Here is a 19327-nt window from a genome sequence, read left to right on the forward strand (position 1 = left end):
CAAGACTAGCCAAACCGCTAGCCCCGGTATGGCCCCCTCGCACAGCAGTGATGACACAAACACTATAGAGATTAAAGCCAGTCTGTTGAGCTCCGGTAAATCAAAGCCCCCTCAATCGATTTGGCCCAGCAGCCATGTCTTATTCACCCCTCTCCTCTTCCTTCTTCCCCTGCACCTCTGCTCTGCACGCTTGCTGCTCTTTTCCAGGACGAACGGCTGAACGAGACAATGTTCCTTATCGATCAACCGGCTGGTTTTGTACCGGCTTGGACACAGCAGGATAGATAGGCTGGATGTGTGTGTGTGTGTATGTGTACTTACCAGGATGTGTAGTTCCATATGTCTTGAGTGTCAACCCAGATTCAGGGCAGCAGATGCAGCCAGTAGCAGGACCGGGGCTGCAGCAGGAAGACCTGGCCTTGTTTGCCAACTACAGACAGCTTGTGAAGAAGGAGGGCTTTATAATGCATGAGGACAGGGCTGGACAGGTACAGGCAATCAAGGGAGGAGAGCAGAATGTGAAGGAGAGGAGAGGAAGGAGAGAGATTTTAAAGAGGAGGAAAGAGAAGACAAACGTGTGTGTTCTCTTTCCTGTGAGTGTGTGTTCTCTTTCCTGTGAGTGTGTTATCGACCAGTTTGTGTGTGTTGCTTCCCCTCTGTGTGTTATCCTGTATGTGTGTTCTTTACAGATGTGTGTTTGCAAGAGCTTATTTTCACATTAGCGCACACAGCAGGGAGCAGAGATGAGTTGTGGAGTTCTGAGCGAGTGTCAAAGAGCCTGTCACCATGGCACTGTGAAAGCTGAGGAGATGGTATGATGCGTCATTCAGTTCTTTATTTATATTATACAGTATACGCCATATGATCAACATTATATAGAGATGAGTATATAGTAGCTCACATAAGATTATGACTTCTTTATTCTAGGTTTAGATTCTTTATTGTAGTTTTAGATAGGCTGCTAGGGAACTGCCAAGAGGAGAATAATCAAAGACTTCCACTGTACCTGTACTTGTTAACTCCCTGTCTCATCCATAACAGGCATTTTCTATGTACTGTGTGTGGGGGAAAAAAACATATATTTCGCTCACGTTAGTTAGAAAATATTTTTCAACCTTTGGAAACTTTTTTTGCTAACTTGTTTTGGTCATTCATTTAAATATATTTTTTACACACACAGTGAAAGGAGAGGGGAAGAGAGGCGAGGAGAACAGAGAAGCCTAAAACAGAGCAGAGCAGATAAGGACTTGATGAGAGTCTACAGAGTCCTCATCAATGATGGCATTTTTTTTCTAAGTTTCGAAGCTTTTTTTAGAGAAAATGAATTCAACCTTTAGAAACGTTCTTTAGTAAACTTTTTTCAAAAATATTTTTTCAACCTTAAAAACTAAAGAAAAAAAATCCATTGTGCACTGGATTTACTCCAGGGGGCGACCCTGCTTGGGCTGCAGAGCTGCAACAGTGTCCAGCAAACACAGGTCTTTGTCTCCTATCATCTGCCCTTATGGTGATACATGTTATCAAATGACCAGATAGTGTGTAAAAGCCTCAGAGAAAAGCCCTCTTTATTGTTATGTGTGCGTGGGATGGGGTGAACATCTATCTTATCTCACTGGCACAGCTTCAATTAAGAAAGCTTATCCGGCAATTAGACCAACCCGGAAATATTGAATCATGTGTTCTCACTGTGTACACCTGCAGCTATTGTTTGTACATCTCTGTTCAGACAAATAGAATTTAATAATACTTATTTGTGTATATTTCAGTTGAACACGTATAACTGTCCTTCACTATTTTACTGTTGACCTGACATTCCATAGAAGAGAATGTCTTGTAGAGAGTCAAGTTTCCTAAAATGTTTGTTGTGTTTTGCTTTTGGGATGTAAGATTTCTAAGTGGGTTAACAGGGGTTTTATGCGTGTGCCCGAGGGCCGTAGCGGATTAGACGCTGTGTGGTTGTGTTGAAAAAATTGTTCCTCACAATTTCCTGCTCCTAATCAAGCTTTTGTTTTAATATTCCTGTTCTGGGACGCTGTCTGGGTCGTGGGCTCACATTACAGATAGCGTTTTCTCTTTTCACTGCTCCCATGTTAAGCTGCTCTGATGCAGCTCTCTCATCAAATCCAAAGTGTGTGTGGGGGGAGGTGTGTGTGTGTGTGTGTGTGTGTGTGTGTGTGTGTGTGTGTGTGTGTGTGTGTGTGTGTGTGTGTGTGTGTGTGTGTGTGTGGTGTGTGTGCGCGCGTGTGTGTGAGGAGGTTAGGGATGAGGTGTGTGTGTGTCACTTCTTCATTTGAGGGACTCTGGTTTGAGGCAGTGTTGGACTCTAATGCTGTTTGTGAGCCTGTAACTGTAGACAATCTTCTATCATTCTGCGATAGTCAAGGTTTTTTTTTATTGAATGTTTTATCTTTTTATTTCCCTCCTTCCTGTTCCCCTCCTTCCTCTTCCCCTCCTTCCTTCCTGTTCCCCTCCTTCCTGTTCCCCTCCTTCCTTCCTGTTCCCCTCCAGGTGGAGAACGAAGCAGAACCTGGACTACTGTTTCCTAATGATGTACGCCCAGTCTAAGGGGACGTACTACGTACAGGTAGGAACCCACATGTTCCCTATGGGCTGGAGAGAACCCACATGTTTCCTCTGGGCTGGAGAGAACCCACATGTTCCCTCTGGGCTAGAGAGAACCCACATGTCCCCTCTGGGCTGGAGAGAACCCACATGTTCCCTCTGGGCTAGAGAGAACCCACATGTTCCCTCTTGGCTAGAGAGAACCCACATGTTCCCTCTGGGCTGGAGAGAACCCACATGTTCCCTCTGGGCTAGAGAGAACCCACATGTTCCCTCTGGGCTGGAGAGAACCCACATGTTCCCTCTGGGCTAGAGAGAACCCACATGTTCCCTCTGGGCTGGAGAGAACCCAAATGTTCCCTCTGGGCTGGAGAGAACCCACATGTTCCCTCTGGGCTGGAGAGAACCCACATGTTCCCTCTGGGCTGGAGAGAACCCACATGTTCCCTCTGGGCTGGAGAGAACCCACATGTTCCCTCTGGGCTGGAGAGAAGCCACATCTTTCCCAGACAAGATTACAGGGAGGAAGTGTTTGAAGTGTCTGAGCTGTGAATCCGTTTTATGCAGCCTCTCTGAACGTTTGAACAGGTCATTGAGCATGGTGATGTTGGGTTGCGGTTGAAAACGGAACCATCTACTTTCTGCTCCGTAACTCGCTGACGTGGCAAGGTGCCTGAGAGCATCTTTTATGGGTGTTGCTCGCCACCTTGACCTCCTGTCGTTTTTGAAAACCGCGTCAAATACTCAGCTCAGACAGTGCAGCCCCTGTGCTTGTGGGAGCAGTGAGTCAGGGCAGCCTCTGAACACAGCGACCATGCACGAGCCCTCCTGTAAGACTGACTGTAGAGGAAGCAAGGAATTTGGTCCCAGGTGTAGCTGGTGAGACCTCAGTGGTGAACTTTGACCCTGGGAGGGCGGGGGTCCTGGGAGACGTTTGTTGACGTTGGCTCTTTGAGGGATTTTCCTCTGGTGGGGCAGTCTGATTACCTCCATGTGGTTACCTAGTTACCCGGTTACCTGGTTACCAACATTGAGAAGGCAGTGGAAGATGCAGATGCCATTCACAGTGCTTCTAAGAGGAGGGTTTTGAATACACCATCAGCTGGTTTTTGTCCCCACTGGCCGTCCCCTGTGGAATGTTCTAGTCAGAATCAGACCCTCTGGATGGATCACATGTGCAGAAGTTAACGTTGGTGCCAGTGTTGTTCCATGGGAGTTTTGGGGAGCTTTGATCAGATCATGGAAACAGCCCGTTCTGGCAGTGGAACTTGCTGCCTGAACGATCCCAGCCCTCAGCAGCCCTCAGCAGCCCTCAGCAGCCCTCAGCAGCCCTCAGCAGCCCTCAGCAGCCTCTGCAGCCCTCTGCAGCCCTCAGCAGGGCCTGGTGAGGGATGGGGCCTGGCTTGATCTTGTCGCTTTGGTTTACTGGAATCTCAACGACCCCATCAGTCACTGGGTTGAGGTTGCTGAACCTTTCCACAACTTTTCTTCAGTGATTCCTTTTGGTTTGTGGAGAAGAATAAAGCCTACACAATACACCTGCAGCCCAGACACACACACACACACCAGGCAGAACCCACCCCACCATGAGGAAACATCAACATGTACATATGATTAAATACACATCCAGTTTCCTTCAGTTCCTGGCAGACAGTGAGAGCGATGCAGCCTCTGCGTCTCCAGCTGGTGGGGGAGAAACGGATATCTGTCAGAAATCACCGTCCGCTCCGCATACCACTTACACACATCCAGCCTGTTTCTCCTCTTCTCCCTCTTCTTCTCTTCTCCCTCCTTCTCTCCTCCTCTTCCTCCTCAAAATGTGGGAGGGAGGAAGAGGAGGAAGAGAGTGACAGGTTTGCTTAAGTCTAATACTGCAGGCTGGACGAGGCGAGGGCAGCGTTATAGCTCGGTTTATTCCTCCCATAATCACCTCATCTGTTTAGACAGACACACTGCCACTCTCTCTCTCTCTTACACACACACACACACACTCTCTCATACTTACACACACACACAAAGCAACCGTCACCTCTCGGTAGGATGAGCTGTAAAACAAGCCTTCTTTTCCGTTTTGTTTCAGTTTAGTATTGTCTGTTCTGTTGATTCACTATAAGGTTGTGATCTGTGTTTGATTCACTTTCACAAGGTTTTGGTGTTGGGGCTCTTTTCAACCTAATTTGATACATTTTGCTGATGTTGTTTTCACTAACTTCCTCTTTGAAGTTATTGTTTTGTTAAACAACTTACTGAATGGTAGAAATCCGGTTCACAGCTTCCAAAGTGTAGCACAGAGTAATGTTTGTGACCCCTCCTGAGATTTAAATTATTGAATAGTTTAAGCCATATGGTTGCAATCACATAAACCCATTGCCACAAATTAGACCTATTAGTATTTAATTAGATCTAATGAGAGGGAATTGTCACGTAAATCCCCCCTATTAAAAGATGGAGGGAAACTGCAACTTATTTGTAATAATTTGTTTTCTCTTTTCTCTCTGTCTCTCTCCATCTCTCTCTCTGTCTCTCTCTGTCTCTATCTCTCTCTCTCCATCTCTCTCTCTCTGTCTCTCCATCTCTCTCTGTCTCTCTCTGTCTCTCTCTCCATCTGTCTATCTCTCTGTCTCCCTCTCTCTGTCTCTCTCTGTCTCTCTGTCTCTCTCTCTCTCTGTCTCTCTCTCCATCTCTCTCTCTGTCTCTCTCTCCATCTCTCTCTGTCTCCATCTATCTCTCTCTGTCTCCCTCCATCTCTCTCTCTCTGTCTCCCTCTCCATCTCTCTCTGTCTCTCTCTGTCTGTCTCTCTGTCTCTCTCTCTCTCTCCCTCTCCATCTCTCTCTGTCTCTCTCTCCATCTCTCTCTCTGTCTCTCTCTCCATCTCTCTCTGTCTCTCTCTCCATCTCTCTCTCTCTGTCTCTCTCTCCATCTCTCTCTGTCTCTCTCTCTGTCTCCCTCTCCAACTCTCTCTCTCTGTCTCCATCTCTCTCTGTCTCTCTCTCTCTCTGTGTCTCTCTTTCCATCTCTCTCTCTCTCTCTGTCTCCCTCCCTCCCTGTCTCCCTCTCAGCTGGAGGATGACATTGTTGCTCGTCCAAATTACTTCACCACCATGAAGAACTTTGCCCTGCAGCAGTCTTCTGAAGAGTGGATGATCTTGGAGTTCTCCCAGCTGGGCTTCATCGGTGAGTCTGGGTCATATGAGCTAGCGTAGCATGCTACCGTTGACAGAAGAAGGAGAGGCAACCACCTGTGTTTAGCTGACAATAACTAAAGAACCTACACCCTCAAAATAAGTTATCATTATAAAGGGTTGCATTAAAAAATGTACTGTATCGATCACCAACAAGAATACAGGCCAAATATTTGTTGACAGCTGCTAGCACAGGTAGCTAAGCTACAATACAAGCATCAACCAGCTATTGCTACAAGTAACACTACTTACAGGTACCGGGTCTTCAGTCACAGGCTGAAAATGAACTTTTAAATGGCTATTAAACTTTAGATAGGAAACTAATATCTTAAATGTGTGTGACATGAATGAACTTAAAAGATGCTCAAATGCATAATCCTGATAAATGGTAAGAGGTGTGCTCTTTCTTTTGAAGTACTTTTCAAAAAAAATATGAAAAATAAAACTTTTTTCAATAAAATATGCAGCTAGAGCCAGAAAGTTGGTCAAGCTCCAAAACTTCTCTGAATTATGAATTACCCCCCGTGGAATTAGATCTGCAGTCAAATGAAGCGTCAACCTTGGTTTGATCTGGGTGCTAACGATCCTGTCGAGAGTAATCAATTACTCCTGCCCTATGAAGTCTATCAGCAGTGGCTGGCGTGTTAAACCAGGGAGCTCATCTGACTGGAACCGCAGGAAATTGGAGGAAAGGAAGTGTGTGTCTGTAGGAAGGGTTCTGAGGGGGGGGAGAGCGATGCCAGACTTCAGTGGTCGTGTTATTGGCAGAACAAGATGAGGACCACATGTTGTGTGTTTCTGGCCTCAGTCTGACCGCCATTGCCTGACCCAGAATAAAGAGTTCTTGACAGCCAGCGCAGTCCAACGCAAACAGAACACAGTAACCCCGTCCTCAGGACCCGGCACGAGGCGTCCAGAGAGGACGCACGCTTTTTGGCCGCCGTTCGCAGTGTCACGTCAGAACTGATTCTGTATTTTGGGTGGAATGGAGTTCATCTGTTCACGCTGCAACCGTCGGAGACCAAAACACAGCGTAGCTTGATTTGAGATGATTGGTGGAAATCTGGAAATGGGAGCCCCCTGAGGGAAATTCTTGGATACTTAAGGTTGTCTCTCTGTCATGGGACTGTGATGGTCTTGCTGGGGATGAATTCCACTTTGTTACTTCCATGAACTCTGACCCTCTCCATTCAGTGGCTTAAGTGGAGGCTGTTGTCTTGTGACTCTGCTGTTGGGTTAGCAAGCGTTGCTCGTGGGCCCTCCTGGTCACACACACACCAGCTGTGTTGCAACAAGCTGTCTCTGTGAGGACCCCTTCCAGCAGAGGACGACTAAGAGCACAATTGTCCTGACAGAATTAAATAAGTGAACCCTTAAGGATTTATGCCCAGACAACGAACATGCTTGAAGTGACTGCTGTGAACAGAATAGAGGGGATGTCATCTTTAGATAGCCTTCTAAATAAGGAAATTTGATTCCTACTACCAGTGAGGAAAACCAAAATAATTTTACAGCCAAAAATACTCCTCTTCACAGCTTGTCCATTCTTCCCGAGACAGAAACCCACACACACACACACGCGCACACGCGCGGGCGGGCACACACACGCGCGTGCGGGCACACACACTCATAAAGCTTTTCTTTTATTTCTTCTTGGTTGACGCATACTTTCCCATCTCCTAGTCTCTTTCCCATTCTGTTCCATTTCTTCTCCTTCTCCCTAACACTCATACACACACACACACACACACTCCTCACACACACACACACACACATACACACACAATTACACAGTGCCGCACTCTTCCCATGAGCCTCTGCTTCTCCACTTTAGGCTAATAGGTCCCTGAGCGCTGCTATGGGCCTGGCTTAACCATTGATTGATGCCCTCTCTGTCTGTCTTTCTCTCTCTTTCTGTGTCTCCCTCTCTCTATCTCTCTCTCCCTCTTTCTCCCTCTGTCTGTCTCTCTCTCTCCTTCTGTCTCTCTCTGTCTCTCTCTGTCTCTCTCTCGTCTACCCTCTCCCTCCACCCCCCCATCACCTAATTACCCACCCATGGGGAGGCGTGATCAAGGAGCCCCTACAGACTGTCATCTAAGGTCAGTTTTAACTCCCTCGCCCAGACAGAGGAGGTTAATATCTGAGGCGTGCCTGCAGCTCCCAGACCACCTCCAGCTGGTCCAGCTGAAGCCCTCAGAAGGAGCACCACCCCCCACCAGCACCACCTGTTGCTGCAGAAGTCCAGTTATGGTTCTAAAGGAGCCTTTAGACAGTTAACCTGACAACATGAGGAACAAAGACTCGGAGGACAGCAGAACCGACATGGAGTCCATTAAGTTGAGAACCGTCATCTCTCCATGCAGCTAGCCTCGCTCGCCATGGGCTGTTGAGTTATTGATCTGTGGTGAAGCAATCACCTGGTTCCTGCAGATTATCAGACAAAAACAAATGTTGTTTCCTGGGTTATCTTGCAGCCGGGAAACACAGACACTGCTGGCGAGTTGTTTACCTCTAGGATCCAAAATGAATGGTTTGACTGCTCCTCCCCCTATCTCCCTCTCTCCTCTCTGAGCTATCAAACACGTAAGTGAAAACCGTGTCAGATAAGCTTCTGACAGGCACAGCTTCCCTGCTCGTCTCTCTCTGTGCTTAACGAAGCGAGGCGCGCCTGTCAGTTTAGCAGCCCAGCCGTCTGATCAGCTTCCTGCTGTGGAGATTGGAGGGAAGACATCTTTTACTCCATGCCTCTCTCGCTCTTTCTCTCTCTCTCTCTCTCTCTCTCTCTCTCTCTCTCTCTCTCTCTCTCTCTGTTTCTCTCTCTCTCTGTCTCACTCTCTGCATGTATCAAAATAAAACACACAGAGAGACATTCTCTCTCACGCTCACACTCTTCCTCTGCGAGTCTCCGCAGCTCACACTTAATTGGACTGCTCGGTCGCCGTGGATAACCCAAGAACTGCAGGCCCGGCCCGACAACCGTAACCGACACGCCGTCCGGGGCACGCTCAGTCTGATTGTGATAAGCCGTCAGGCTTGTGTCTCCAGACCCCAGAACGACAGAGTCGCCTCCGCTGTGGCGTCAACAACGATGGTCACGGAAAATACACAACCTCGATTGTCGCATCTTTCGGTTACAGAATACAGATCAGTATGTAGGCACATTGTAGAGAATTTCTCGCAGTTTGGACTTTGTGTCTGTTTTGTCTTATATATATATTAATCTACAAACCCTTCTAAAACTAAAATACATCATTTTCTAAATCAGTAACTGATACAAGGCCGTTGCTGTGTTGGCTAGATATCCCAGTGGTTGTCATAGTGTCAGGGGCTTTACACCTCAGAGTTATGTAAATGTCATCAGCAAACACGTTGATAATGATCCGAGGCGCACCATAACAACACTCTCTGCTGTCAGGATAATCTGTGCAGCGCTGGATACATAATTCCTCTGGGCGATTTGTGACTTTGTTCGCCGTAATCCGACGCCTGTGCTCTGCTGAGCCGAGGTGTTTTCTCGTGGGCTATCTGATTCTGTAGGGGTTGGGGTTAGCAGAGATTGGCTAGCGGGTGGCAGATAGGGGCTAGGAGTTACCCACACTTCCACACTCGTGAGCACAGCTGGGCTAGTATACTATGTACAACAGGGGTCCCCAAACTACGGCCTGCCAACGCATTTGGACCGGTCCTCTGAACAAGATACTTTTTATTCTTTTTTTTAATAAAAAAAAAAACAAGTTTACACTGATTAATATGCATAAGTAAGTCAATGTTTTGATTTCAATAGCAATGAATATGAAAAAAGGTCATTACGATATTAATAATGCTCTTTTAATAGGCTATATACCACTTGATATGTACGGATGTACGGTGCATAACAAAATAATAAACTAATCTAGCATAATAAATACATTTAAAATCATAATAACATCTCCTCTATAATACTGGTAGTCACTCCTGCCCATGTAATTTTCTGTTACCGACAGACCCGGCCCCACGTTAAAGAAAGGAAAAATTATCTGGCCCTCGCAGAAAAAGGTTTGGGGACCCCTGATGTACAAGCACAGGACCGGTCTGCCCAAGAATAAAACAACACGAAGAGAATCAGCTATTACCGATCAGTTTCTCACCAACAATGCTGAGAAACATTAATTAAGTCTAAATTAGTATTCCCACAGTGCAATAGGTATAATTGTTTTGTTTGGCTTCAGTCTAAGATTGAAAAGTCAAATGCATTTTAATTCAGGAGACAAATCGAAAAAGCATTGGTAATTTGTCAACAAAAAAGCAATTTGCTTAAGGCTCTATTCAAGCAATACTTAGTAGTCATTCAAGTACATTAGTACTTCATTACAAATCATTGATCAACCTAAAATTAGCTTGAAAATAATCATCGTCTTGATCATCTCCTCTCCAAAGTTTGCTGTTTGTGCGTGGTTAAAGCAGTCAGGTCCGTGAACAGCCATCGTTACTCCCTTCACCTCAGTTTGAGTCTGAGAGGGTGAAAGGAAGGTAAGGAGGGATGGTTACCACAACAGACAATTGAGATACGACCCTGGGCTTCCTTTAGAAGGCTGTTCTTATCCTGTGGAGATTCAGAGCATGTAGTTCGCCTCAGATTAAAGGAATGCATTGTGTTCACGTTTTGTCTTTGCTTACTCAACACTTCTGACACTGCCCCCAACGTTGTGTAACTCTGAGATGTAGACTCTTCTACCTCTTTCCCTAAGCACTGTGTTCTGCTGAGTCAGCATGTAGTGGCACAGGAAAACAGGGCACTAACACACTCACACACACACACTGGGCACTAACACACTCACACACTGTGTCACTTTATCACAGGTACACACTCCCACGCTCTCTCCTTTTCTCACATACACACACACACATGCACTCTCTCTCACACACACACACACACACACACACACATGCACTCTCTCTCACACACACACACACACACACACATGCACTCTCTCTCACACACACACACACACATGCACTCTCTCTCACACACACACACACATGCACTCTCTCTCACACACACACACACACACACATGCACTCTCTCTCACACACACACACACACATGCACTCTCTCTCTCACACACACACATGCACTCTCTCTCTCTCACACACACACACATGCACTCTCTCTCTCTCACACACACACACACATGCACTCTCTCTCTCTCACACACACACATGCACTCTCTCTCTCTCACACACACACACATGCACTCTCTCTCTCACACACACACACATGCACTCTCTCTCACACACACACACACATGCACTCTCTCTCTCTCACACACACACACACACACACATGCACTCTCTCTCTCTCTCTCACACACACATGCACTCTGTCTTACACACTCTCCCCCTTGTAGAAGTTTGTGGATAATTTGAGAGCAGGTTTTTATTCAGAACTAGCAGGTGTTTACACTTCCCCTTTCTCTCAGTGGAAGAGCTCTCTTCTGACAGGAGAGCTTCAGTCCACCCACAGCTTTAGCACTTCTTACATTCATTAGCATGTATTGATTGAATCTACAACAAAAACTGGGTTTCATTAGAAAACATATTGCTTCAAGGCATACCCCATTGTATCTGTGTGTGTGTGTGTGTGTGTGTGTGTGTGTGTGTGTGTGTGTGTGTGTGTGTGTGTGTGTGTTGCTATGCAGGTCTGTGTATGGTTGGAAGTGATAGTATGATGGCAAGTGGGGGGAGGAGAGAGGAAGAGAGAGAGGGGGATAATTGGGGGAGGAGAGAGAGCCAGGGAGAGGAAGAGGAGAGAGAGAGAGTGGGGTAAGGAGCCAGGGAGAGTGGAGGAGAAAGGAAAAGAGAGAGGGGGAGAGTGGTGGAAGGAGACAGAGCGAGGGAGAGTAGGGGAGGAGAAAGGGAGGGAGAGAGGGCAAAGGAGAGAGTGGGGGAGAGTAAGGGAGGAAGAGAGGGGGAAGAGAAAGGGAGGGAGAAGGGGCAAAGGAGAGAGTGGGGGAGAGTAAGGGAGGGAGAGAGGGGGAAGAGAAAGGGAGGGAGAGGGAGTCATGAGGAAGCAGTGGACTGTGAACAAGTAGAGAGGTGAATACAGATGAAAACTTCTAGTGGCCACTGACTACCCAGAATGCACCTGGGCTCATATCTCACTCCAGCAGCCCCTCTTTCTTGCTGTCAGTTACACACACACACAAATACACTCACTCACACACATTCTAACACAAACACATGCTGAGAACACTTCTGCTCCACTTATCTAGGAGCTAGTCATGGAGATTCACTTTCCACAAGCTCTTTTGGTCCACCTTGAACTCTACAGACTCCTCACAGACTGACTGACTGATTATCTTGTCCTGCTTACTGGAATATTACCCATTCACTGTGCTTCAGATGTTACACAGATCCACATAGACAGACAGACAGACAGGTAGGTATACACACACAAACACACACACTCACACAGTGCTATTGCATCCTGCCAAGAAGACAGTCACAATAGAATTTGAATCCATACCAACTTTACAGGAAACATAATGGCTACCCTGTAACAGAAATACAATTGTAAGATTGTGTATGATTTAAACTGTAAAACTAACATAGATGCGATGTGATCAGCATGACCTGTCTCTTTGCATCTTAACGCTGCTCTGAGATCAGATCACCCATGAAGGTGGAGGGACAAATGAGCAATCACTGAGATGTTTCGCTCTGTAGCTGTCTGTTAAACTTGTGAAAGTGATAACTGCTTTTACTGTTGAAATGAAAACTGCTTCAGAGCTTTGCCCTTCAAAGTCAATAAAATGTATTTTATGCCTTTCGCTTGATCCTTGTTTGTATTTGACCCAAATCATATTTGCATGTAGCCCGCTGGGTGACTTGTGAAGAACAGCTACTAACAAATTAAAATCATTATTAAATCAGACAATTAAATTACACTGGATACAGTTTCAGTGCTCAAGGCTCTATGCCTAATTCTTTTTTACACAGATTTAATTTCAGGGCATGTTGGCTAAGTTTAGCTTCAATCTTTGGTCATAACGGGTTCTCTTTTTTTATTTTAATAATTGTTTTACTTTCTTTCCTGGCCCAATTACAAACCAGGCCTTCAGTCCTACTGCCTGGCCCCATTGTTGGGCACATTTGATGTCCTGCATTAATACTGAATCTCTCCCTGTCTCTCCCAAGGTAAGATGTTCAAATCCCTGGACCTGTCTCTCATAGTGGAATTTATGCTAATGTTCTACAAGGACAAGCCCATTGATTGGCTGTTGGACCACATCATGTGGGTCAAGGTGTGCAATCCTGAGAAGGATGCGGTGAGTTCAGAGGTCAAGCGTCTCGTGGTCAGAATACATCAACATAATTCCAGCTGTTCACTAGCATGAAGAATGCTGTGACTCCCACTTACAATAATTTATTCCCTCCTCATATCCCACCTTCTTCTTTGCTACTCTCATATACACACACACACACACACTCTCACACACACACACGTACACTCACACACACTCTCACACACACACGTACGCACACACACACACATGTACACTCACACACACACACACACGCACTCTCACACACACATGTACACACACACACACACTCTCACGCACGCGCAGAAACACTGTGACAGGCAGAAGGCCAACCTGAGGATCCGCTTCAAGCCGTCTCTGTTCCAGCACGTGGGAACGCACTCCTCCCTGGCAGGAAAGATCCAGAAACTCAAGGTAGCTTTTTTTTTCGAAAATATTTTTTTAACCTTTAGAAGTTGTTTTCCCCCAAATTGTCAGTTTTCGCCTGTGAGCCCTTGCATACTGGCATGTCTGTAGTGTCTTTGTGTTAATGTATTAATCTGTGAGGTCCAACAGGTAGTAATGGCTACTTTTTATTTTGTATTTTTCCTTGTGAATCTGTGTTTGTGTTTATGTGTGTGTGTCCTCTTCCACTAAGCTCTGAGACGATCACCCAATGTACACACACACACAGAGCTGCTGCAGACCAGGGATAACTGTTTAATGACTCTGATTGCTGTGTTAAGATCGGTGGATATTAGCAAGCGAACGGGTGCTGCAATCCTATCCAATCAATCCCATTATCGACCCCTGCTTCGGCCCAGTGTCTCCTCCCTCCCCCCCCCCCCACAGACTCACCCAGCAGCCTGGGTCGTCGTCATCGTCCCCCTGAAGTTTTTTAAACATCCATCAAAGTAAAAGGATTATTTTAAGTATGCAGCATGCAGAACACACAGAATAGATGTATTTGCTGTCAGAACCACTTGTGAGATCAGTATTCAGCGTTGGCAGATTATTTAGTAATGTATCACAAGTTGTGAAACTCAAAATTGCTTTGGTTCACTGGAATTTCATCACTTTTTATTTTAAGAATGTTTTTAAGTCTTAAATAGAAGGAAAAGGTAAAACGCTACTTTGAGATAAAATATTTTAACCGTACTTTCACTTCCTTCTTTGACAGCAAATTACCTGCAATGGCTTCAAGCCCAGAACTAATTCAGCCTAATTTCTTACAAAATCCTTTCCAGTAACCTTGTCAACCCCACCTCTCCCTGTTTTGGTTGAATGGTTTGCTCCAGGACAAAGACTTTGGGAAGCAGACCCTGCACAAGGGCCATGCCAACCCGCTGGCAGAGGTGACGACCAGCCTGAAGACCTACCAGCACTTCACCCTGGAGAAGGCCTACCTGGGGGAGGACTTCTTCTGGGCCTTCACTCCCGTGGCCGGAGACTTTTTACGCATCCGCTTCTTCACACCCGTACGCATAGAGAGGTGAGCGTGCGTGTGTGTGTGTGCGTGTGTGTGAGGGTGTGTGTGTGAGGGTGTGTGTGTGTGTGTGGGTGTGTGTGTGCGGGTGTGTGTGTGCGGGTGTGTGTGTGCGGGTGTGTGTGGGTGTGTGGGTGTGTGTGTGCGGGTGTGTGTGTGTGTGTGTGTATGTGCGTGTGTGTGGGTGTGTGTGTGTGTGGGTGTGTGTGTGTGGGTGCGTGTGCGGGTGTGTGGGTGTGCGGGTGTGTGTGTGTGTGTGATTGTGTGTCTTCATCTCACTGCGCCATGTGAATAATCTGCATGGCTCCTCATAAACATGCATATTTAACACTAATGGATATGGTATGCATTTTTAATTGGTGTGGTTAATTAAGTTATGGTGGGGATATGCTCTTTATTACTCATTTGTTCCTCTTGTCTCTATAACTGTCACATGATAGCAGATAGCATGTCCTTGGACTTATGTGAAAGAGAATCAAAGTTGGTTAGCTACTCTCCAGTCATTAGGGTTAGGCCTTCACCTTTCCACTAATGCTGTGCTGTTTGATATCCGAATTACAGATGCCTTATATGTATTATTAGATAAAATATTGAGGTCTCTCTCTCTGCCCCTGTACCTCTCTCTAAATTATATTTCTTATTTTCCCTCCCTCCCTCCCTCCCTCCCTCCCTCCCTCCCTCCCTCCCTCCCTCCCTCCCTCCCTCCCTCCCTCCCTCCCTCCCTCCCTCCCTCCCTCCCTCCCTCCCTCCCTCCCTCCCTCTCTCTCTCTCTCTTCCTCTTCCACTCCCTCCCTCCCTCTCTCTTCCTCTTCCACTCCCTCTCTCCCTCAGGTATTTTTTCCGGAGTGGGAACATTGAGCACCCAGGGGATAAGCTTTTCAACACCTCCATAGAGGTGCTGCCCTTCGACGTGAGTTTACGGGACACACTTTCACATTCTACTGCCATTTAAAAGAGAAACTCAATTTTAACTTTCATACCTGCAGACAGTCAGAGTGTGAGAGAGAGAGAGAGAGAGAGAGAGAGAGAGGGGGGGGGGGGCGGAGAGGGAGACAGACAGACAGAGATAGGGAGAAAGAGACAGTTAGAGACAGACAGACATAACAGACAGAGAGGGTGAGAGAGAGAGAGAGAGAGAGAGAGAGAGAGAGAGAGAGAGAGACTCTGGGTGGTAATCAGATGCCCTCCTGCTGTCTGAGGTTTGAGAACTCTCTTTAAGAAGACTAGTGCCCATGATGCAGCCGGTGATAAGATGTGCTTTATGTCATAGGCTGTAAACTTAATTGGAGTTTTTGGGCTTTCGCATAAAAGGGGCAAGTTCAGTTCACAGTCAGGCAGAGTTTGTGCATAAAAGATATATTTCCCCAGAAGAATGCAGGTTGGTAATTTCAGCATATGCAGAGTTTAAAGAAAGGTAAACGGCTGAATCTAATACTGCTGTCTGGGCATTACTGAGTCAATTCATAACAAATATTCTTGTTGTGTTCCTGTTTTCGGCTCGTGAGCCCCACGGCTCCATCGCTTAGCGCAGCTCAAAATGGTGGTGGTGTGGTTATAAATTTATAGGACAACGTATTTACTTTTGCATCACTGCACGTACTTTGTCCTTATTAGAGATGGGAAAAAAGCCAGGCTTGTTACTTTTAGTTTTAATCTGTACTTGGTGCCATGATCAATATTATTCTTGTCATTGGGTGCCTTTTTAATTTTCCTATCTATCATGCGCAACAAACGTGAGCTAGCCTATGAAGCTACCATGGACAAGGCAGAAAGCATTAAGAACAATATTTTCGAAAAATAAATGCGAAAAAAAAGTTTTGTATGGTTTAAAAAATCTTTTAGGAAAAGTTTATAAAATAAAAAATAATACTAGATAATACTAAATCAAAATACTAATACTAGTAGACCTGGAAATGGTAGATCTAGATATGGTAGACCTAGAGATGGTAGATCTAGAGAAAAGTGCTTGTACTGTCAGCAGGAATTAAACAGAGAAGATCTGAAATGTCATATTCTGACTGCAGCTTAATCACTTGTGTGAGAGGGAGCACACAGAGAACAACAAACAGGGAAATCCTCTCTCAAAGGTCAGGATGGTTTCTTTTTACACTCTCTAGCTTTGTTGCCTCAGATCTCTGAGTCAAAGCAACGTTTCCCCCACAGTGGAACCGGCTGTCACCAACACAGTCAACACACAAAGCTCTTTAGCACGGAGAACCCACTCGAGCAGACACCAACACACCCTCACACTGTACACACACACACACACAGATCATAGCGAGTGTGTGTGTCAGAGTATGATGACTGCGTTCCTGCAGGAGGAGATGAGGTGCAAGGTCAGATGAGGTCATAGAGGCTTGTAAGTGCAGGACTGTAGTAGAGGCTGCAGTAGAGGCTGTAGTAGAGGCTGTGGGAGAGGCTGTAATTGCAGGACTGTGGTAGAGGCTGTAGAAGAGGCTGTGGGAGAGGCTGTGGGAGAGGCTGTGGGGGAGGCTGTAAGTGCAGGACTGTGGTAGAGGCTGTGGGAGAGGCTGTGGGAGAGGCTGTGGGGGAGGCTGTAAGTGCAGGACTGTGGTAGAGGCTGTAGTAGAGGCTGTGGGTGAGGCTGTAGTAGAGGCTATGGGAGAGGCTGTGGGGGAGGCTGTAAGTGCAGGACTGTGGCTCAGGTCAGTGTGGGAGATGATGCATGCAGCTGATTCTCAAGATTAAAGAGAACAAAACAAAGAGCTCATGTGAATGTGCTGGGTGATCTATAGATGGAAGCTGTGATCCAAGGGCAGATCCAACAGCACTACTGTATTGATCTCCTGGCTGTGTGTGTGTAAGTACTTGTGTCTGTGTGTGTGTGTGTGTGTAAATACACATATGTCTGTGTATATTCGTGTGTGTGTGTGTGTGTGTGTGTGTGTGTGTGTGTGTGTGTGTGTGTGTGTGTGTGTGTGTGTGTGTGTGTGTGTGTGTGAGAGAGAGAGAGAGAGAGAGAGAGAGAGAGAGAGAGAGAGAGAGAGAGAGAGAGCAAGCCAAAGTATTCTGTCAGATCTTGCATGTTCCTCGTGTCTTTGTTCCACCAGAACATCCAGTCTGAGAAGGAGGCCTTGAAGGAGGGGAGGGAGAAGACCCCCATGTACCACCGAACAGAAGACGGCTTCATCAGGATAGGTGAGGACCAGCCGTCAGCCCAGTGTGTGTGTGTGTGTACGTAGAACAGTAAGTATCCATCGTGGATTGAACCTGTGGCTTAGAGCAGGACTGCAGCACAAGAGAAGTGTATACCCCTTCACTTGACTATCACCTAATGGATCATATTCTAATTATGGTCATAAATATCCCTATAAACTCTGCATTTGTCGGACATTATAAAAGTTTATGATAAATCAATGAGGCTCAAGAGAGTCTGATATTATTAACACAGATAACCATCTTGATGTATTTTTCCTTTGATAATCAGTTTCATATTCCACCTAGTACATAACATAGTTCATAGTACTTCATGTACAGTGAGTGTTTCAGTAAGACTTGAGAGAGATCTCAGCTACAACCACTTGTCCACTTGTGGTTGAAAGATCTCAACGCACAAGACAACCTGAGCTATGAAACGACAGCAAGCTACTTTCATAACAATGATGTCATCTCTGTAATTAACAAACAACACAGTCCTGCCTGCCAGAATACCATCCAGCATTTCTAGGCTTTTGTGTTAATCCATCCATCCCTCCTCCCGCCTCAAAAAAACCCCAGTTAGAGACTGCTGTCCAATAAGACGCTGCAGCAAACAGGGACACTTCTCAGCTCTGATTGGTTCATCAGTAGACAGGGCTACAAAGCAACAACTAGCATACCATGAATAACCACCTCCACCCCTAACCCCCACACCTAACCCTAACACCCCCCCCCCTCTCCCAGCCCTCCACACAACAGGATGTGGATGAGTTTTAAGAGCTCATTTAAAAATAAATACATAACTGATGAACAAGAGTGAGTATCAGTGCTGCCATTGGTGGAGGTAAGAAAAATCTATGCACACACTTAGTTCTGTTAAAAATAGAGCTCATCCTTGACATCGCAATGTCATGAGTAGTCTTTAATCCTCCTCTGTCTCCCTACTTCCTGCTGTTTGTGACCTTCAGTTATAAATCCTCTCTCTGTGAAGCTAGCTTCCATGCCCTTGGAGAAGGAGCTCTTTGTGACATCATAAATTACTAAAAGCACTCACTCTCATTCATATATTGTGTAAGACTACTTAGAATCAATATCATTCTGGCACCAGTTCACATTCGGAACAAATCAATTAATTCTACAATATTGCTATCAAATGTTGGCAAGCCTCCCTTCTGCCTCAGAGGAATATTTGCTTTCAGACCCAAACGCCCAGAGCTCACCCTTTCCCTCCCCCTCTTCAGATTCGATACTGTGCTTTATGCATTAGGATGGATACAAAAAGATAGGTTATTTTATTGGCAGTATTTCTCCAAAGTACAAATGAGATACTATTGAATTTAGCCTAGCGCTCCGGTGACGGTACTGACCCAGGAGACCCCCCCCCCCCCCCCCCCCCCTCCTCCAGGAATGTTCCAGAACGGCATAGCGGAGGGGGAGGTTGATCCCAGCTTCGGGCCGTTGGAGGCCCTTCGCCTATCGGTGCTGACAGACTCCCCGGTCTGGGTCATCCTCAGTGAGGTGAGCCGTCTCTGTCGATGCTCCCTAAATACAAGACCTCGGCATATTTGTTGTGTTTCGGCTCATCGCACTCTCAGCAACTTCCCCCTGTGGGCTTGATTCAAACATATAACGTATTCAACTTATTTTACAGCAT

The 19327-nt window shown here is 46.2% G+C and overlaps 1 protein-coding gene across 2 annotated transcripts in view; it reads left to right on the forward strand.

The window, feature by feature from the left end:
- Window positions 1-19327, forward strand: part of mgat4b (alpha-1,3-mannosyl-glycoprotein 4-beta-N-acetylglucosaminyltransferase B) — a 75046-nt gene that overhangs the window by 53931 nt on the left and 1788 nt on the right. For both annotated transcript variants that reach the window (XM_067248409.1, XM_067248410.1), the window contains exons 7-14: window positions 2509-2584; window positions 5623-5737; window positions 12922-13052; window positions 13356-13463; window positions 14327-14520; window positions 15346-15424; window positions 17586-17673; window positions 19079-19191. In XM_067248409.1, coding sequence (XP_067104510.1) covers window positions 2509-2584; window positions 5623-5737; window positions 12922-13052; window positions 13356-13463; window positions 14327-14520; window positions 15346-15424; window positions 17586-17673; window positions 19079-19191 — 904 coding nt within the window. The remainder of the gene's footprint in view (window positions 1-2508; window positions 2585-5622; window positions 5738-12921; window positions 13053-13355; window positions 13464-14326; window positions 14521-15345; window positions 15425-17585; window positions 17674-19078; window positions 19192-19327) is intronic.

Source organism: Osmerus mordax, chromosome 12, assembly GCF_038355195.1.
Source record: "Osmerus mordax isolate fOsmMor3 chromosome 12, fOsmMor3.pri, whole genome shotgun sequence".
Lineage (NCBI taxonomy): Eukaryota > Metazoa > Chordata > Actinopteri > Osmeriformes > Osmeridae > Osmerus > Osmerus mordax.